We start from the raw sequence: 22,114 nt of genomic DNA on the forward strand, positions 1-22,114 counted from the left end.
ACCAAATTACATTGGCCAGCTTAGCTCTCTAATCAGTAATATAAAGCTGTCTCAGTTAACTCACATTGGCTTTTTTCCTTTCGCTTAAGGTATGCAGTGAGACTAAAAACCCACTCAGGCCCCAATGCCACGCCAGAAGACAAACAGCTGGCAGCATTATGGTTAGTAGATCAAGCTTTCCTCAAAAGGCTTCTTTTCTGCAGTAAGCCAGTTCTTGAAAATCAGATGCTGGACGCAGCCAGATAGAATGATGTTCTCTGTTGAATTTAAGAGAATACTTCTGCTCTAGGAAGGTCCAGCCCTTGTATCACTGTACCAGGTCTGCATTCTGTCTCTGTATATAAGCAATTCATACTTATTTATTGACTGTGACAGGTTGGCTATGGTATGTCAGTGTAATTAATTTTTAAATGCCTGATGGTTTGTTGTTTTTATGACTGATGTACTTTTTTACCAATAGCTCACTAAGTTCTTTTATGGCTGACATTTTAGGCTCAATAATCATAAATTATATTTATATTATATGAAGGGCAATATGGTGATGGGGATAATTAAGCCTCTTAGATTATCTACTAAATTGAGTTTTCTAGATATATATGTAAGCACCTTAGATTCTATAGGATGCTTGCTGATTGCTAGTAAAGTAGTAGAATGTTATTAAAATCAAATTTTAATTTAATATCTATGTAGTTAATACATAAAATACCTATTACATGCTTAGTGAGTCTCAGTAAGTGGACATTTACAATCAGCAAGTGTGTTTTTAACATCTATTAACCATCTGTTAAAAATCCAAATGAAATGCATCTTTAGCTTCCATAAATAAGGAGCCCTAATTAATCATTTGTATAAAAAGGAGCAAAATATTCAGAGTTACTATTTTTTTTAATGCCCTTTATCTGTCACTGGTTTGCTGTGTCATCGGCAGGCGCACAGAATGCATTAATGGCAATTGCTTTAAAAACGCTTAGGTGGGAGAATGACTAAAGAATGGTTAAAATAGAATATTTAAAGCCGCATTAGGAAGGCTTGCTGAGAACTGCTGGAGTGCTTCGGTGTGTGAGGAACCACATCCAAATTCAGGGAGCTGCTGCATCTGTTTCAGCAGCAGAAAGGTCAGCGCGAGGGAAAGCAGACGGAGCCTTCTCTGGGCGATGAATGGCAATCTTAACTCACCGTCTGCCAGCCAGCAGATGAGCTGACACCATTTGCATATGTGCTGTACCTGTGAAGGTGACAGAGGGAGAGTGATGGTGGAGGCTGCGAGGCCGCCGCATCCCCCGGCTGCTCCCGGCGCCCGCCGGGCAGGCTGCCAGCCCGCCCCGCTCCCGGCCCCGCTTCTCCTGGGGAGACACTGTCCTCCAGCGGCCACAGCCGGGATTTCACCGCCGGCTCTCAGGACAGGAGACTGGCAGGCTGAGCAACCCTGGCTGGCACTGTTTTTTTCAGGAGCAATTTGCTAATTAAGGGGTTCGCTGAGGTTTGGGCAGCTCCTGGGCTCAGGGAGGTGGGGAGAGGTCTGCACTTCCAAACTCAGGCACCTTCTGCTGCTCTGGGTTGGCTCCAGGACTAAATACTGTTTTTTAAAATAAGGCCTCTGCTGCCAAAGGAAAAGCAAAACACACTAGGTTTTTGCTTTGAAAGTGGTGTTACTGTGGGGCATTCCCACACTTGCCAATCCATTGGGATTTCTGTTTAGGGGTCACCCTTTACCTTCTGCTCTCCCTTATATTCTAGTTACCGCTGCCTGGCTCTTCTGTACTGGAGGATGTTCCGACTCAAGAGAGACCACGCGGTCAAGTATTCAAAAGCGCTTATTGAGTATTTCAAGGTGCATTACTTATGGCATGGGTTTAGATCAATGTATCATTACAGGGGATGGAGCACTGTACTAAAACAGTAGCTGTGCTGGGCTGAGTTTTTTCCCCTGTGAAGTCAGTGGAGTTTTACCATAGACTCCCATGGCAACACCTGATCTCTAGTCAGGTCTGTTGTCTTCACAAGGGCCCCTCTCTGAAAAATACATACTGTGTCCCTTCACAAAGGATGATAAATGTATTGTGCTAACAAACAGGTACTTTCAGATTATTCTTGGTCAATTGTCCTGCTCTGTTATGAATAGGTTTTGCAGATTTGGCTCTGAGAATCCCCTCGAGGATAACACCTCCCACTAGACAACCTGTTAGTTGAAGACTTTGATTTAGATCAGTCCTCAGATGCAGGGCTTCCACTTAGCAGGATCGATAGGTAGGACAGTGCAGTGGGACCATCTTCTTACCCAAGCAACTGGGTCAAACAGCCCACGCTGTCTTCAGTGGGAGTTGTACAGAAGCATCAGAGGGCAAAAAGACCACCTGCCATGTACTTGACACAGCACTGTTGGCTTCTCCTTCCTACTTTGCTTCCCCTGCTTCTGGTTTTCGCTCTCTGCCAAGTCCAAACACTGGTTATTTTGAAAAAGACCAGAAGTCCCTCGAAGTATTTTAATATATTTTGACAGGCAACCTTTCCTGGAAAGCATGTCAAGAGCAAAACCTTCCAAGTGGAGCTCGCCTAGCAGTCAATCCAGCCAGCGTTTGATGTACAAACACAAAAATAAGCCTTTATCATCCTGATTTTTAAAAAAAGTATGAACATACAAGTACTTTAAGACAAACTGCTTTGGGGGACCTGAACAGTCTTTGAACCCAGGGCTCATCTAGTGGGTTTTTTTGCAGACTGAGGAATCTTGAAATGAAAAACATCCATCCTTTGACATTTTGTTAATAAAAAAATTCAAATACAAGCACGAACGCTCATGACCAGATTCTGAACATGTGAAGACAGTGAACGGAATTGACAGATCCGTTATTGTCAAATAGAAATTGAAGTCAATGTAATTGCTTAAAAAATTTTGCAAGATATATAACTCAACACGTTATGTTTCTCTAACAATGACTTGATTTCAGGGGAAAGAAATATGTGCCTATTACAGTACTTTATTTTTCTTTACCAGTTCAGAGAATAGCTGCATTAAGAAAAGGATGGTCAGGCTCTCAACCATGTAAAATGTCTCCTACCAGCAGACAGAAACTGTTTCACAGAAAACATAAAATGGACTTACACTCTGCTGTAGTCAAGAAGAGCTTGTTTTTTTTCATAGCTCCTGCTGATATAATGATAGCGTAGTTTCACATTAGAAAGTATTCTCACCTTGGAAAGTAAAAATGGAAAAAAAATCCATTTGCTATAATTTTCAGTGGAAAACAAGCCAATTCTCTACTCCTTTCATATTTGGTATCTAAAAGCTTTCAAAACCAAGTTACATGAAATGCTGACTGCATTAAGAACTTCCACATATATTATCAATCAAAGAAAGATTTTAAACCTTGTCACACACGTTTGCAGGGAAAATTAGACACACTTTTCCTTTAGAAAATAAAAAATTATTATTTAAATCTCCTTTTAAGTCTTTTATTTCCATTCTAAAAAAAACTAATGTGGCAGAGAATTAAAAAGAAGGCACAGATATTCAGGGGGCAGGCACATTTGAAAGTATAAAGAAACCAGGAAGATGGTTAGCAGTAGGCAAAGTGGGGTAAGAGATGGTCCCTTACAACATTACACTGTTTTGAATCCTTACCCCCACCTTTCTGGTGCAGAACTGAGATAAAGCTGGACAATATACCTAAAACATGAGAAAAAAAGATGTGGGGGAAGTTGTACAGTTACATGTACATGTACAGTGTACATGTACAGTGGAAGTATCCTTGACTCTACTTTGATTTCCATATTTTCCTGCCTCCAACTCTTCAAGTATACTCAGTTTCCATTACACTAGAAAGATGAAGGCCAGTAATTCTGCGACAGATCAGAAAAGAAAGGGGGGGAAAAAATGAAACTATTCTGCAGGAAGAACGAATGCTAAGGATTCCCACGTTGGTTTTATTTACGATGGTAAATGAAAACTTTTCCTTTTTTTTTCACACATTAGCCCTTCCTGCCAAAAAAAACCCCAAAACCCCAAAAGCTAACTTGTCATATCATTTACCTGGGATGTGGAAGACCAGTGTCAAAATGCAGGAAGAATGCCAGGGCACACATGGTACTGGTGTGATCACTGCTAAAATACAGCCAGTGTTGGGGTGCCCATGAAAGATATGAGAACCCAAGAGGCAATTCAGAGGACGCATCAAAAGCGAGACAACAAACATATTCGAAGAGAGGCTCAGGAGATATGTCCATCTTAGTGCAGAACAGATTAAGAGAGGATATAATCATTGTGCATATGGAAGTGGAACTGATAATACCAAGTGACATGCAGTTTTGCTGGCATTGGATCAACAAAATCCAAAAGCCAGCACTGAAGTTAGGAAAATTCAGCCTTAAAACTGAGAAACAGTGTCTGTTTTTCTAACTGTGAGGCCTGCAAAAGACTAAAACAGGACACAGGACAACAAGGAAGATAAATAGTGTCTTAGGATTTCAATATCACTAGCTATCCCTTTTAAAAAGAATAAAATACAGTTCAAAAGTAATTTAGCTTCTTGTAAAAGCTTCATGATTGGTGGAAAACAGAAATTGCAGAGTACATGCCCTGGGGGATTACTCCTGGCTTGAAATCCATGAACGTCTGATTACCGTTTTTCCTTCCTAAGCCATGAGAGACCAAGAGTTTTTGTACTTCTGTTACTGCTTGTAACTCCTGCAGTTTACAACACCTGCATCCTTGCATTTAAAACAATATCCATAAACAGATCTCAAGCTGCAGGACTTTGCTTGTTCTCCCATGGATGTCAAGAAGGGAAGGTTGTTCTCCAGCACACAATTACCTGCATGTACAGTTTCAGGGGAGAATGCAAGGAGGTCACTTTCCTCTAAAGAATCAAAGCCTGGCCATTGCTGAATATGAGGCTGTGGATGGGATGGACTAGCAAAGCTTGGTTTCTTAGACTTCTGGTTTTTACATCCTTCTGTCTCACAGGCCCAGGATTAAATCAGTCACTGCACTTGAGAGAGGGGAGGAGTTTTTCCACAGGTCAAGTGGGCAGGAACCTGCCAGTAAATTCCCCTCAGCTCTTGCAGGTTAAATACTAGAATCATTTTATGTATCCAGTCTCCATTACTGCTGATACCTAGATTTATCCTGCTCTGTATATGCAGTGCTTGTACAAAGTGGTCTCTCCGCAAGCAATGAAATTCTTTAGTCTAAGGAAGTATACCAGATAGAGTCTTAATGACTCCAGGTATACACTAAATGATCTAATGTCCCCTTCTGGGGAGTTCTGGGGGGGGAATCCTTCAGCTAGGAAAACCACCAGTCTACACAAGCAGTCTCTCTGACCCTGTGAATGCTGTTGTGTTCAGACCAAGGGAAACAGCTCAAGAGGAGCAATTGTGAGGGAGATTCTTGAGCCTCGTGGTTAGAACAGCTACCTGAGCTGAGGGAGCCCCGATTCACATCTCTGTGGTAAGCCAAGCTGAGCAGACTTGCAGTCTTGAAGGTCCTAGAGGAATGACATTTGTCAGTGGGGGCAGGAGAGTAGGAGGAAAGCTTTCTGATTTTTTCCATCACAAGAAATTCCAGCCTAAACTTCACAAAGTCCTGACATCACTTTTCTGAATTCCCAGGATTTCTGTGGAAAGGTTCCATTTCAGCTAATGTGTTTTCCTAATCAGCCCCTATCCCAGGATGTTTAATAGACTATGATTCAAGTCTGTTCTGCAGCAGTGCTTCATCACAACACCAAAAAAAGGCTGACTGGATTTATTGCATCATGAGATGCAATTGCCTCATTTTCTTTACATTTCTGTATTTTTACACTCTACTGTTTTCATTTTGTAGTCTTATATAAATTATATGCATTGTGAGTTACTCTTTCCTTTCCAGAATTCATCAAAATCTGCACAGAACCCGTCTCCTTGGGGTGCCAGTGGAAAGTAAGTTGCACAGAAACTTACATCAGATTGGAAGTCAGAAACCGTATTTTCTTACCTGCAGTATAGTCTGATACTCTGGTGATTTTAATCCCAACACCTTTTCAATAACTGTATGAACATCTGTTTCTAGGAGCACAGGAACTCCATCACCTATGTCCCCCAGTCCATCTCCAGTCAGCTCTGTAGGATCCCAGGGAAGCACAGGGGCCCCTTCCCCATCTCCTATCATCAGCATTCCTCAGCGCATTCATCAGATGGCCGCCAACCACGTCAGCATCACCAACAGCATCCTCCACAGCTATGACTACTGGGAGATGGCTGACAACTTGGCCAAGGAAAACAGAGGTGAGCAAGGAAAGGCAATGGGCTATTTCAGAAGACTGTTACATGATTTGGATCAGGAAAATAACTATTTTGATAGGAAACCTGTCTGCAAAGTAGGGATGCAGGGGCGTTTTTCTCCTTTGGTCTGTTCATAGTCTGTTCCAAAACAGCCCAAAAAGGCAATTTTGATTGCTGTCTCACTTAGAAGAATGTAATTTTTTCCTTTATTTGGGTGGCCAGGACTTGTGACAGACCAGTTGCAGACATAGCTGTGGGTGGCACTCACTGCCATCTGTGTCATTCTGGAGAGAAAGAGCTTCTTGCCCCCAAAGTCGCGGACGTGGATGAGATGTGTTTAGCCAGACCACATCAAAAAGCAGGAGAAGAATTTCTTTCTGCAGAAGGAATGAACAGCCCCTAGCCCTCCCTCCATCCAAAGCGTACACAAATGGCAGTGAGGTGCTTCACTCCCTCTTCAGTGCAAACTTCTCTTCTTCTGAAATGGTTTCCATGAGCATGTGCCTCAGCATCTGACTTGATGGTAAATGATTCCCTGGTTTTCAGGATAATTTATGTATTTAAGGCAGGGACAAGGGCAGAATTGAAGTCATAACAGGACACCTAAGTGTAGGTGTGTACATGTGAGTTGGGGGGCTCATCTCCCATTGCAATTGATGGAGCTTTGTTCAATACAAACAGCAGAGTTCAGAGTGCTGTTGGGTTCACCCTGAAAGGGAGACAGAGATACAATCCATGTGGCTAACCACAGCCACCCAATGCCATTTGAGGTGTCCATACCTGCACTGCCACTCTGTCTCCTGTACATCCTATGTTAGATCTCCAGTCCAGGCTGTGCATATCAACTACCTGAGAGTATTGCATTGTCCCTATCCATGGCATAGGGGTTTGAACTGGGTGATCTTTAAGGTCCTTTCCAACCCAAACAATTCTGTTATTCTAATGCCTAGTGTCTAGTTAGCCAAATTACTCCTTAGGCTGAGTTTACCATGTTGTACAGGCCTCTGTTTCTCTGTCATGGTAGCTTAAATATCTAGCATATCACATATGTATCATTAGACACTTGTGTGTAGACTTTTTGATTTAGTTGTCCCTAATCTCAGAATAAATCTTGCCCAGCATCTGTTTGCTTTATCAAGACTCAATGGAAATTATTGAAAAGCAAAGCTGAAGAACTGTTTTGTTCTTTAAAAAGAAAATTGTTGTGCATCAGCCTGTAACATCATGAACCACAGCGCTTTAAAATTAATCTCACCAGTGCTAAACTTTCATTCCCATGAAATGTTCAGCTTGACTCAATTTGCAAGAGAATAAAATCTATTAAAGGGTGACAAGCAGCAAATAAAGGTTCACTCTTCTGATGCTGAATCTTTTTTTTTCCTGCAGATTTTTTTAATGATTTGGATGCATTGATGGGACCTATCACCTTGCACAGCAGTATGGAGCATTTAGTTCAGTACACTCAGCAAGGACTTCACTGGGTGCGGAATAGTGCTCACTTGTCATAATGACTGCTTGCCATTCACATGGACAGTATACCTTTCATGGATAACTCAGTTATTCTGGACACTGTGCTACAGAAATAGTCAGCCACAGCATTGATCCAAACAAAGGTGAATATTTCTTCAATACTGAGCAAAATTTTTCTGACTGTAGACATGTATGTGTGCAGCGGTACAATATACAGTGATGTCTCTTCAGAATGAATTGTTTGTTCTACATCACTCTCAAAACATTTTCATACACTAGAAATACTATAAAGAACTGATCTTGATGCACAAAACATACCCTTTCTATTCTTGTACTAAAAAACTCAAAAAACAAAATCTCATGGGTTGATTGAGCCGAGTGCAATAAGCACAGATCCCTATTCAGGAAAGCTCAGAATAGATTCTTAACTTTAAGCTGGTACTGAAATCCTGATGACTTCAGCAGAGCTTAAGCACATACACAAGGGCTCTCCTGAACTGGAATGAATGAGGGCAAATGATAGACATGGAGAACTTTTACTGCGAGCATGGGCACGTCACAGAAGTTTCAGTATTAATGTGCCATCTCCCTGTTACTTCTCCACTGGAGCACAGAGAGGAGTTGTGTAGCCCCATTAAGTCAGACAAAGATGGCATTCCTTAATGTGCAATAAGTTTCAACAAATTGCATGCGTTTCTTTATCTCCTGTCTTTTTAAGTAACTTTATCTCTCGTTCAGTTCCTCACCAACAGTACAACCTACGGTATCAAGCAAAAGGCCTGAAAACAGATATGCTGATAGCAAGAACTTAAAAGAGACAGTGGAAAATTGCATTTTGTTACTGACAGTAAATAGATAATGAAAAAATATGGCAAACAGCAATCCACTTAGGAAAGAAAATGTTTTAATTTCAGCTGCACACACACAGAGACAGATATTTATAACAGTTGTTGGCTTTCCATGGGAAGGCTCCATCCTGCAGATTTTGACTTTCCTATCTTTTTCATCTAGCAGAAGCTTGCAGCATTTTCTTCCAAGCTGTATGGGAGCATTACATGCAATTTCCTTTATCTGGGAAGCTGAGTTTGCTGCTCATCAGGCTAAGAACTGTTTCCTATCATAATCCTCTCACTCTCCATGCATAATCCTCAACTAGGCTTTAACGCTTCTTGATTTATGGGATGTTTTCAGTTCTTGTTGACAGGCTGTGTTTTTCATGCCAGAAGAATTAATCCCACAATAATTGGAGTTTAATTTGGGTCAGCTGAGGTCAAGGCCAGTTCATATCAACTGTGCTTGCATTCAGTGCATTTTTGTTCATTTTAAGTGATTTTCGCATATTTAAGGATGTTTTTCTGTATTGGAAATATAATTTTTTTGCAATCAGATTTGCAGCCTTTACTCAAATCATCAGCTCCAGTGACTTCCAATGGACTGTTCTTGTCTGAGTCACTAGTTAGACCCTTTCATTATTGTTTTCTGATCTCATTTACATACATATTAAGGAAATTTGAGTACAAAAGACACTTTCAATAGAAGATACAGGTAGAAGTAGCTACTGATATAAATGGTTGATTAAATGGTCCTTGCTGCCTTTTTTTTCTTCCCTCATTTTTGAAGAGCTGCATTCTGAAGAAAGGTACCAAACAATGCAGCACGATTTCTCAGTAAAATGTCTTCGGTAGCACAAGTCGTATGTAAAGATGGGCTGGTGAGCACCCTGAGCCCCACATAGCTGTGATTTTGGCAAGGCTCCTTAGCATAACTCCAGCTATTGCTCAGGCTCAGAGCCTTCACTTGTTCTTTGGAGCAGCTCAGCAGGTTAGCTACCAAGGAGCTGCTCAGCCCCAAGACATCCTGGGACGATATTTATGTGCCCATCAGTGCTCAGATACTTCCCCCACAAGAGAAGTCCTGAGCTCAGCTGTGGTCACCTCTTAGCATGGACTCGAGTGTTAGAGGGTGGCTGGCTCTAAGAGTGAACACATGCCTTTAAATGACAAAATACACAACCTCTGAGTCCTCCTGTCACTCTTAACCTTGGCTGTTACCCATCCCAGAAAGAACACAGTTTGTTTCGTCACAAGTATCGTGGAGAACTTGATCGGTGCCTTTCTGTTTATCACTTGCCTAATCTCCAGCTGTGGAAGTCTGTCAGGATATACTAGACTAGTAGCAACAGATTCTGTCAGCTGCTTCAATACCATATGAAGGTACTGTGGAATTTCTCCTCAGATCAGGAAAGTGAAATTCCAGATAGATTAGCTTTTGTTTTCTTTGACGGTGCCTATGATGTTTATCTTCAGATAAGTTTGGGGTTTTGGGAGCCCTTTCTGCTATTTAATGTTGAGAAATTTTAGAAGTGACATATATTACTTGCCTTAAATGGAGTTTAGTTTTCTTGCACATGTGGCATTTGAGTTTCAAATATGGAACTTTGAAGCATGTTTATTTTACTAAGATTGGGATATTTTTATTAATCATGATGAACTCTTTATATGTATATAATATGTCAAGAAACTTCAAAGAAATGCAAGAATTAATGCTGTTCTGTTGTAACATTTCCAAGTATTAAGGATTCTTGCAGATGATTGTTCTTTCCTGTATGTTGTTCTCATATTGAATTATTTTGGCTGAATACTCATTGTTTCCATGGAAAAACACACTGGTTTTTAGTGTTTGTGCGGGCATCATCTGTGTTGTCTGATGAGAATGCTGAGCCTTAATTTCTAGTGGTTCAACAGGATGAATGGATTAGAGGGTTTGGCTTTCTCTCCATAGGGTTTCTTGCAGCTATACTATTTTGGTGAGGTTATTTAGAATACTCTTCTGTTCAGGCTATTTGCCTGAGGGTTGTGGCTGATTAGATGACTGAATGTGGCACAGTGACAAAAAACACTTCATTTGATCTTCTTAGGGCCTGGTCTGAAAAAGTGCATGTGACTTTCAGGTCTGGTCCAGTTAAGCATATGCTCCACCTTAAGAACCTGAATAATATTAGGCTCTTCACACTGAGACACTCAGTGTGTTCTGAATAGGACCAGAGGAGACTGTCTTTCTTTGGGGCTCCATGAAAAACAAGGACTCATTTTAGTCTGTTGTGAAAGTCCGGGAATATGCAGGCTTCTTTGTGCCATAGCAATGTCCAGGTTCATTTTGAGAAAGTAAGAAGTCATTCCGTACAAATCCAGAAGAATCACAGAATCACAGAATATGCCGAGTTGGAAGGGACCCATAAGGATCATCGAGCCCAACTCTTGGCCCGGCACAGGACATCCCAAGAATCACACCATGTGTCTGAGAGCGTTGTCCAAACACTTCTTGAACTCTGTCAGGCTTGGTGCTGTAACCACTTCCCTGGGGAGCCTGTTCCAGTGCCCAACCACCCTCTGGGTGAAAAACCTTTCCCTGATAAGTAACCTAAACCTCCCCTGACTCAGCTTCATGCCGTTTCCTGGAGTCCTGTCACTGGTCACAAGAGTGAAGAGATTGATACCTGCGCCTCAAAGTCCCTTCATGAGGATGTTGAAGACCACAATGAGGTCTCCCCTCAGTCTCCACTTTTCCAGATCATGCCTGGAAGGAGAAATTTGCTTACAGAGGCTTCTGAAGCAGTAAGGGTTGGTAAAGAAATGGGACGGATTCAAAGGAATTAGGTATTGCAGGTGGATGTGACAAATGCAGAACAGCCTATAGGATCTTCACAGAGAGCAAGATCATACAGACTCCTTGGCCTTAATCCTTTACAGTATTCCATCATGGCATGAGTGACAGGTAAGAACAAAGCATATGCAGAGGTTCAGTTGTGGCCAAAAGTCAGACATGTCCTCCCAGTCACACAACAGGATACCCAAAACTCTTGTTTGCCTATTTCTTTTGTCCAAATACCACGGGGCTCCAAAGGAAGAGATTATAGTGAACAGAGGACCATAGGTAAAGGAGATTAAGAAGATCAAGCCCTAAGTGTAGATACACATATGTATATACTGTAAATCTAAATAGTCATAAAAGTCACTCGGCATGAAGGATATGACTAGTGCCTACCATTGATCATCAAGTACTCATCACTGAGCAGCCATATCACCTCAGAAGTGCAGTAGCTGTTGTCAAAATAATTTGTGTAGCTAATTAATTTATACGAAATGCACCTTTGGGACTGTGCCATAGTATCTCTTTTGTAACACAATTGTTCAACCATTTTTCATGGCTACTGATTCAAATCTACATCACTGAAATGTCAGGATATCTTTTCTTCCCTAGATGAGAACATATACTTAGACCTGGCTAATCTGTACTTAGTTTATCTACCCAAGAGACTTTAGCAGTCACCAGCCTTAATGCATGTTCAGTATATACTATTCATTGACTTAGTAGTAGTTTTTAATCCAAATGAAATTGGAATTTGCAAAATGACTTGGATTAATGGCATCTGCCTAAGAGATCCTGCAGATGTGACATTAAATGATTCATGATTTTAGGCAGGAAAGGTTGAATTTTATGTAAATAACAGTGGATGAATTCCTTGATCTTTTTACTAGATGATTTTTTAAAATTAAAAGATTGTCAAAGCAATATGTTTTTTTAACTCTCCTAAATTTTCTGGTGGGTCATGGGTTCATAGTAAAAGCTATATTAAGAACATCTCCTTCTGCAATATGCCTTGCCTTTACATAATCCTCTTAATGCTTAACATGTCAGAAAGAAATGTTTCTTTTTCAGAGCGATAGCAACATTTTCCTCCCCCATTCAGGGAGAATCCTCAAACTGAAGAATAAAATCTCCTGGCACAGTAGAAATACAAACAATGCTTGAAGAATATGGAGTTGTTAATGTAACAACCAAAGTTTGGCTGGTGCAGATCTAACATGCCTCTCATTTTGGTATATTTTTGTTAGCATACACATATTTGAACTCATTGTGTTTTAAACTAAGGAATTAGTCCAATTTTCATGTCTTAAAAAGGCCTGCTTGGTCTGACGAGTATCATGATTATAATTTTTGCGTTAGCTTATGTACTGTGCACCAAAGGCTGGGAAGGCATGTAACCACAGAAAATTTGTCAGAATGCTTTCAGAAAAGCATTTGGATGATCTGTCTCAAAAAAATACAGAACAATGTCTCTCAGCCAATATTGTTAGCATGAAAATTTGGCTACTTTGATGTGTCTCATATAGCTGCCGTTTGCCTTCAGTAAGGCCAAGACTCCATTTCCAGCATCACTGGTCGCCGTGCTGTAAATTGCTCCTAAGGTTAATTAACAAACTGGGAAAGTCACTTTAGGCCCTGTTTGTGCTAACCTGACTAAAGCTACATAGAGAAAAACCACTAAGATTTAGAGAATCCAGGGCTCTGTTGTTCTTTCAAAAGACTACAGTTTTCCTCAGTGAGACAGGTGGGATCCAGTTGGGGCTACTTCTTCAGTTGGGGCTATTCCTCTCCCTCCATTTGCTGTCTGGCTCTGTTGCTCTTGGTAGCCCACAAGTATGCCTGCACTTTCAGGGGTGTTTGATAATTTGGCAGTCCAAATGAGGTGCTTTTAAATGAGGTGCTGGAGCACAGACCAAGTAACTCACAGGTTGCATAAAGGGCCTTGCTTTTGCCCCCCAAACCAGCAGCAAATACAGGAAGGCTCACCTGCTTTTTCAATCTGTGAGCTTGAATCTCACACACTGTAGCTTGAAGCCCGGCCTCATCGCTGCTGCCCTTGAAGGATTCCAGAGGGTCCAAGGGAAATAACAGAATTAGGGGAAAAAGGGGGGATTTCCTCAGTCCCAAGGCACTTATTCCCATTTTGGGAGCGAATATAGTGAACAACATGGATGATAAGGCACTCAGGTCTCATGTTTCTCGTATATACTAACACAGGGATACTTAACACTTATCTGCCTCATAGGGCTTTATGCAAATTAATTAATGTTTGCAAATCACTTTGTATCCTCAGAAGGAAAGTGCTGTAGAAGAGCTATGGAAAAAACTGCTAAGTACACTGGATGAATTTTGCCCCTGAGTCCAGAGCTACAAGACCCTCAAAATCCTTAAATACCATGTAAGCTCTTGATGCAAGCACCAGAGTGAATAAAACTTTTGCTTAGTGCTGAGGGGAGTTACAGCCTAGGTGAAATTGCCATTCCCATAGTATCTATAACTATGATCCTGGTAGAGGGTAAGAATTACAAGCATACATAAGGGGACAAAGAGCGTAGGTTTGCCAAGTGCTGCATGGCCATCGAAGAATTTCACATCTTTTTATGGCTTTCAGCCACTTTGTATTTCTGCGGAAGAAATTTGTATAAAGTGTGTTTCTCATAACAGCTTCAGAAGTGTTCAAATATTTGTTATTCCAAATCCAGCTTCAAATAACTTCAAATCAATGGAAATTTTCTCTTAGAACGGTGCACTGCAGAGAGAACTAGTTGCTTAACAAAACATTAAAAAAAAAGTCTCTCATAAGAAAATATGTGTCTGATGCACATTGTGAGTAACTGAACTGGGAAGTCAGAGATGCACTGGGAGCATAATATGGTAGTTACCTTCCCAAATCACACCATTGTTAGCCAGCATCCCCAAGTCAAACTCTCAGCTCTTTTCTGACACATTACACGTAGAAGTCATCAATAAAGCACTTCACCAAGGATTGAACACCAGTCAAATCAACAAAATGTTTCTATTGTGGTTCCTGTTATTCAGTCAATACTAACAAGTCCTTCCTTAGCACTAAATACCTTTGCTCCTCCACTTGGCATTCATAGATATGGAATTCTCACCCTGTCAACAGACATCAAAGGAAACACTTCCTGCAGGAACTATCTAGACATAGGTGATATTTACCAAAGGACAAGCCCTTCTTATTCTTTTTCTTACTTCCATTTTGGAATATATTTCTATTGAAAAAGGGTATTTTCATTTGCAGTTTAGATTTATCATAGAATCATAGATGGGTTTGGGTTGAAAGGCACCTAGTTCCAACCGCCCTGCCATGGACAGGGACACCGTCCACTGGACCAGGTTGTTCAAAGCTCCATCCAACCTGGCCTTCAACACTTCCTATATATGTGGCATCCACAAATTCTCTGGGGAACCTGTTCCAGTGCCTCACCATCCTCATTGTAAAAATTTCTTCCTTAGATCTACTCTAACTCTAACCTCTTTCAGTTGAACACTGTTGCCCCTTGTCCTGTCACTACAGGCCCTGGTAAAAAATCTTTCTGCACCTTTCTTATAAACTCCCTTTTTGTATGAAAAGACCACAGTAAGATCTCCCCAGAATCTGCTCTTCTCCAGGCTGAACAACCCCAGCTCTCTCAGCCTGTCTTTGTAGGAGAAGTGCTCCAACCCTCTGACCATCTTCATGGCCTCCTCTGAACCTGCTCCAACAGGTCCATGTCTTTCCTGTACTGAGGATGCAGATCTGGACTCAGTACTCCAGGTAGGGGTCTCATGACAGCAGAGTAGAGGGGGAGAGTCACTTCCCTCAACCTGCTGGTCATGCTTTTTTGGCTTTGTGGGCTGCAAGTGCACATTGCTGGCTCCTGTCCAGCCTCTCATCCACTAGCACCCGCCAGTACTTCTCAGCAGGGCTGCTCTCAATCAGAACATCCTTAATCTGTATTGATATTGGGACTTGGACTAACACAGATGTGGGACCTTCTACTTGGCCTTGTTGGACTTCATAAGGGTCACATGAGTCCTTTCCTCAAGTCTGTCTAGGTCCCTCTGGATGTCAAGGTCCCTTTGGGGACCGTCCTGCAGTTCTAGACATTTTCTTCCTCAGCTCCATCTCCCAGCCTGGGCTTGTGACACGCAGGACAAGGTAGAGTTGAATTTAGTCACAGGGAAAAGGTGAAAGTCAGTGCAGAGCTACTTCAAGCAGCTCAGGACTTTTCTGCTTTCTTCTCATTCCCACCCTACCTGTGGGAGTGGCACCCACCTCATCCCATTATTCCTAGCAAGAGAATTCGGTTCCCTCTTGAGGAAGAGACAGTGGGTGCTCATGACTTCATGCACAATTTCTGACAGCTCTTCTCCTCTGCATGGAAAGGCAGCAGATGGGAGAGAGCATTAATCTGGGGAATGTGTTGGTGACTCAAATACCTTGTGTGAAACAGAAGTGCAGCTGGAGCGGTTCCAGCAGCATCTCCAGGCCCAACACCTTGGCCTGACACTGTGTTACTGATCTGCTTGAGTAAGCATTGCCACTTTATGGCCCTGCAGTAGAATGAGCAGGAGCTGGTGGTCTCACACCTGTGCAATGACCTTCTTTAGGCTCTTAAGGACACAACAGCCTTGTTAAATAGGAAGAGAGGGTGAAATGGGAGAGGAAAAAAGGTCCTGATTTAAACTCAGAAGTTGGGATTCGCCTCGTCTTGTACAGAAGGTCTGAAATAAGCACAATGAATCACACCCTAGAAATGCTTGTTTCTGTCCACTGGCTACAAAGGGAATTTAGGTGATGAGTTCAGATATAGAGGTGCCATAAATCCCACCCCAGGTGTACAGTCATACCTGTTGCTGACAAGAGCGTATGATGAAATTGGTAAATATCGTAGGATGCGCTGAGGGAGGATGGGGCTGAGATCATGTTGGGAGAGAGCAGATATGCAGGAAAATAGGTATGGAGTAAATACAGTTCCTTCTGAGCTATTTCAAGCATACATTTTAGACTTGGACCATCTCTTGACCACTCTGTAATTCACTGGGCCTAAATCCAAAGCAGTTCCTTGAGAACTGATTGAGCATCTTTCTTCTACTAAGATCACTGAAATATCAAGGAAATATATTTTACATTTTACTAAACACTTGCAGGCACTTTTCCCAGATGCTGCCTGGAAGTAGAGCTGGCTTCCTTTAAAGAAGGAGAAACAGTTTCTCTGTAGGTGATGAAAGAGATGAGATTGGCTGTGAGCCCACATGAGGCCAATATTACTCTTTTTTATGGAAATTTGGCGTCATTTTTCAATTCACTATGTGAAAATGACAATTTAATCCATGATGAACAGCCTATAGGCTACACAGGAACACCTAAAACTTGTGGCCTGCCTGCAGACCAGCAGTCCTCTACCAGCTCCTAGTGCTGGCTTCCCTTGGTGTCAGTGGAGGCAGAAAGAGCAGTGGTACGTTGAGAGCTTCAGAGCAGCCAGGTCAGGGTGTGCTTGCAGTACCATTGGTAGGCTGTCTCTTTCCATGGATGGCGACAGAAGGGGCAGGAACCAAAGCAGAGGAGCCAAAGCAGAGAAGCCAGGCAGTGTGAGAACTACCCAAGGCTAATCCCTGGTCCTCCTGTGCAGGGACAATGCCCCGTGCTGACCATGGCAAATGGAGACAATAACAGGTATAACAAATCATGGCTGCACACACACTTGCTGCCTTTAGCAACTCCCTGCCTTCATAGGCATGTTATTTACAGAAACCTGGACTGCAGTGGTGCCTGCTGACCAGTGCCATGTTGCAGTAGTCCTACAGAGTCCTACAGGGACTCTCTTCCATGGAGCTGCCACAATGCAGAAGCCAAAACCAAACAATGCTGAGAGTGGGTGAGGGAAACAAATAGGTGAAGACAGTACAGGGTCAGCAAAATAACAGGATGCTTAAATTTGTCATTACTTCTCCGGCCAGTTGCAACAATCACAGAGCCCCCTGCCAATTTCCCATGCTGCACGTAGCACCAGTGGCTCAAGAGGCAGTGTGGCAATCCCAGTGTGGGATCCAGCCACTGACCATCCTCTGGACAGGCGCACTAGCAGTGCAGGCAGTGCCTGGGGAGATGTTGGTGCATTGCAACTCTTCCCTATTTCCCCTTTTCACACAGTGAACTCCTGTGTGACTGTCCCTGGCCAGATGAGGTACACAGAGACCAGTTTATGACTAGAATTACTTTTGTAACGAACCACAGAGATTCATTTCTATATTTCATTTACAGCAACAAATGCCAGCAGGTTTTTTGTAAAATTATTCGAGTTGGGATGGCTTTGTTTGCAGCTCATAAAATATCACTCATGTTTCTGAGGATATGCTACCTGAGACCTCCCCCACTCTGCTACAGCAGTTTTTCTCTTTCTGCTGACCATAATCCCACAATAGGTCCCCATACAGCAGGCAATATTGTTTACACAGGTTAATAAACAGAGTATTCTGTACAGTAATTTATGCTGTAAAGTATGTACATATATCACGGTAGCAGTCACAAATGCTTTAAACTGCCTTATTTATTAGATCGGTTAGCATTTCCCCCCTTGCTCCAGAATACTATAAATTATTTTTATCTTTTGCATTAGGTATTTTTTTAGTTGCTGCAGTTTGACCCAATTATTGTCAAAAAAAAAAGTCTTTACAGTAAATAAATACCTAAAATTTAAGTAGAAATAGCATATTCACTGTCCATCCAACTAATAAAGCTCTGATTATGATTACAAATAAATGTGGTATACTCTTATGTGTGTAACATAGTATATGCCAGAAATCATATTCCACTTGTGATCAATACAAACAAGAGCTTTAGTAACTTCCACCCATTTCATTCTTCTATTGTGAGACAAAAACATAATAAACTACTTAATGTAAAATGTTCCCCGTGAGAGCCCTGGTCTTATTCCTCCCTCAGGCAAAACTCACATTGGCTTCAGTGGGAGCTTTACCTAAGTCAAAGTACAACATAGGGACATTACAAAAATAAATATATCACATATAAACAGTACTTGTGCTTTGTAGTCATTCCTTTCCTCTTTAGTAAGAAACATAAGGTAGATGCTACATCTGTAATGCTCCTCTCACTCCTTCCCTTTTGCTGTACAAGTAAAAAATTGAGATTCAGAACCAGCTGTATTTGTTCCATTCACTCAAGCAAAATACAAATCTTTCAGGGATCAGTTCCAAGTCAAACTAGAAGATACAAAAAAAAATTTTCATTTGTTTGTTTTCATGTTAAATTATGTTACACAATTAAACAGATTAATGCATACAAAGGCAATGAAATTATTAATGACTTGTTTTACCGTTTGGAGATTTTGCTATGTCCGCAGTTCATATAAAACTCATGTAGCACAGTTTCTGGGATGGTGAAAAATCCTACTGTAATGTAACAGAATGAGCCTTAAGGATTTGTAAGAATAAGCACTTTTATATTAAAAAGCAAATATTAATTCATCAGTAATATTACTTTTTTAATGTGACAATAAACCATGAATTCAACATCCTTCTGTCTCAATTATGCCTCATCTGTCTCTTTCTTAAACCTTTTTCTGAGGGAAATAATTGCCTGGTTTTCTGTTGCAGCTTTTGGTTCCTATTGCAGTCGCCTTTGCTCCTGCCTAAATCACCTACCTTTATCCACACTTCCTTCATGGCTGAGCTCATTTGCAACCTTTCTACAAGGAAGGAGGAAAGGCTCAGTCACTAAAGCAGATCTCATTAGCAGGGTACCAGATTTAACTGGGGTGTCTGGCAGAACCAAAGATGTGGAAAGAGGCCGCTCTCTGGGGAAAGGAGAGCAGAGTCACTACTACATTCGAATGAGGTACAAGATGAGCACATCACCAATCCAAACTTTTCTTTATGCATATGTAGGAGACAAGCCCCTGTACCTAAAGGCCACTGACATTTCTAAGTAGTGCCAAGACAGTCACAATCTCAGCAGTTGCAGAGCAGCAGTTCACAATGTATAGGCCACCATTATGATAAATCCATGAGAAATACAAGTACCAAGTCACTCTCCAGCCTGCCTTCCCCTATCCTCACACACACATGCACATTGTTCACCAACTATTTCCCAATTCCTATAGCTTCCTCCCACATAGGATTGCCATCTCTTAGAAGTACTTATTCCATACTTACACCAAAACTTGAATGCTGCTGTTTTAACATGACCATTTTAGCATCTTGTGGATCTTTTCTACTTGATCAATACCTGGGGAGTCAGGGGCTGAACATTTTCCCTCTTCTTACTGGGGAAGGCCTGTTTTCCCAAGCAGCATCTGACAGCTGGGGCAGGTACTGCCTGAACATCTCAGGTGCAGGCCAGAAGAAATGACCTTCCCAAACAATGTTCCGCACTTTCATGACTCACCACCATACACAAACCTGTGCCTTTAATGGACTGTGACCATCACATGTTCAAGCACACAAATGGAGAGATTTTGCTACTGAGGGTGGGGAATGTATTTCAGGAACAAGTTCAGTCTTATGACATGCTGTGATTCATGATGGGCTGACACATGGCATCGCTGCCCAAAATAACTGCCAGGCTACTTCCGTTAGGACAGGAAAACAGGCAAAGAACAGTCTTCCCAGGCACTGCCATCATGCGAAGATGGAGAGAGGCTGAGGAGCAGACATGCAGTGGCTGAGGAGCTGACATACCTCACACCAGGAATACAATTGCCCATAGCTGTGTTTTACAAGACCACTGAGGTTCAGAGTGAGTCCACTGCTATCTCCCACACCAATGCTGGTTCAGTCCTGCACACCATACACAGCTCCATTAACTTCTGCTAGTTAATGGAGCTCCTTGCTTTAGCACTGCCTCTCTCCCTGAACACCTCAGGAGTTTGATGGCAATCCTGCAAAATATTCATGCAGAATTTTACTTCCTGACTTGTTCCTCTTAAACTTCCTCTTCTCAGTGTAATTCAAGGTCAGGAAGAAAATCAGGCACCACTGAGCTAAAGACCTGGAGGGCCCATTATGATGATCTAGTCTTACTTTCCAGGAAAACACAAGCCATAACATTTCATCAAGGGATTCCTTTATGAAAGGCTAATAACTTGATGAAGAGAAGCCTAACCTTTTATTAAGGTACCCAATCTTGATTTAAAGACACAGAGCAATGAAGAATTTACCACAGCTCTTTGACTGCTATTTGCTAAAAATTCTGCCCCAGGGCTTCACTTTGAATGGTATCAAGCCAACTGCAAAGTCAAACAGAAAAAAACCCTCAAAATCTGAAGATGGAATATGTGTACTGAAAGAAAGGGGAAAAAATAGAGGGAAACTTTGCATTTTAGGGGAGTTTCTGCTCCTAATTTGAGGAAAGTATGCATAGGCCATAGTATTCGCTATTCTGAAACAGAATAGGCTGTGATCTTGTTCACTAGACATGCAAGCCCACAAGACAAAACACAAAAGGAAACATTGGAACAAGTCCTGCTGAAATGCAGACCCTGTTGTTGTCCTTCACTTCATTTGCGTCAGGCTCACAGTCATAGTAATGTGATTCTTACATTTTCTGTGATTTAAGAATAGGAACCACCAGCATGTCTGGATGTTCCTTAAGATTAAAGCCAGGCTACCCAACTGCCTGGATAAAGATTATTAGCTTGAAATCTGTCCTATAAAGAATTACTGATCAGTAGAGATGTACTGTTACAGTGTCTCCCAAGACCATTTATGCAACTTCTGACAGTGTGAATTTGTACTGATTTGATATTCTGAGGTCATTTTTCAAAAAACAGTATTACAAATCAGCTATAAGAAGCTAAGGTTACATATGTTGAGAACTGTGACTTGAGAGTACAGTATATATGCCTATACCCAGTTTAAAATAATGGGGAACAGAGTCCTATAGATACAGATCTTTCTTTTTCCTTTTTTTTCCTGCTCCCCAGAAAAAAACTTTCTTAGTCCCACAGTGCTATGGACAGCTTATGATTTACAAATCCCTCCAGGTAAAGCAGAGAGAATGGACACTAAGCACAATGAGTAAATCTGTTTTGTAAAGCCACTGGGGAAAAGGCACCCATCTTTGGCAGATTTCCTTGAGAGATATCCCCAGCCCTTTCACTGCTGCCCTCTCAAGGGGGAGCTTGTTAAGAGCAAGCTTTTGCAGCTATGCTAGTTAAGCATTTAGGCATTGTAACAAGATACATCATTTCAGGTGCCTGGCCCCAAATGCTGTGTCAGGCCCCAGGCCACCCTATGTACTATGTGGAGGGATCTGTATGCCTTGAATGAACCTTCACTTGAGGGAAGAGCTCCTGGATCCAGGCACTAGTCCCTACACAGAGCAGTAATTTCCAGTCCCTTCTAAATCACCAAGCGCCTGATACAGGGCCCCAGACAAGACTTCCACCCTGCCAGATTAGGCAAAGTACACTCCTACAAGTATTCTTCAGGGTACGGAGCAAATCCTTTAGGAAACAGGGGAGCCAGAAGGCAATGGTTCCATGATTTTTTGGTTTTCTGTCTATTTGCTTGGTTTTTTTCAGGTCAATATAGTGGTTACCTGTCACAGCCTGAAAGTAAGCCTTTCTTAAACTAAATAGGCCCTCTCTCAGGAAGAGACCCTACTCCAAGCTGAACATTGTGGCCACGTACTTAATACTGGTGTTTGAAAAATGACTAAAGAAAATCAAACTCCCAAAACAGGCTCCACAGTCCCAACATCAGCCACAGC

General features: G+C 41.8%; 1 protein-coding gene across 3 annotated transcripts in view; it reads left to right on the plus strand.

The window, feature by feature from the left end:
* Window positions 1-11,050, plus strand: part of AFF3 (AF4/FMR2 family member 3) — a 329,927-nt gene extending 318,877 nt beyond the window's left edge. For 2 of the 3 annotated variants that reach the window (XM_017818481.1, XM_017818482.1), the window contains exons 17-21: window positions 90-161; window positions 1,738-1,831; window positions 5,870-5,919; window positions 6,050-6,264; window positions 7,648-11,050. In XM_017818481.1, the coding sequence (XP_017673970.1) occupies window positions 90-161; window positions 1,738-1,831; window positions 5,870-5,919; window positions 6,050-6,264; window positions 7,648-7,769 (553 nt within the window). In that variant the 3' untranslated portion in view covers window positions 7,770-11,050. The remainder of the gene's footprint in view (window positions 1-89; window positions 162-1,737; window positions 1,832-5,869; window positions 5,920-6,049; window positions 6,265-7,647) is intronic. The other variant, XR_001875384.1, reaches the window with a different exon arrangement.
* Window positions 11,051-22,114: the final 11,064 nt, after the last annotated feature.

This window comes from Lepidothrix coronata, unplaced genomic scaffold (assembly GCF_001604755.1).
Source record: "Lepidothrix coronata isolate B3197 unplaced genomic scaffold, Lepidothrix_coronata-1.0 Scaffold68, whole genome shotgun sequence".
Lineage (NCBI taxonomy): Eukaryota > Metazoa > Chordata > Aves > Passeriformes > Pipridae > Lepidothrix > Lepidothrix coronata.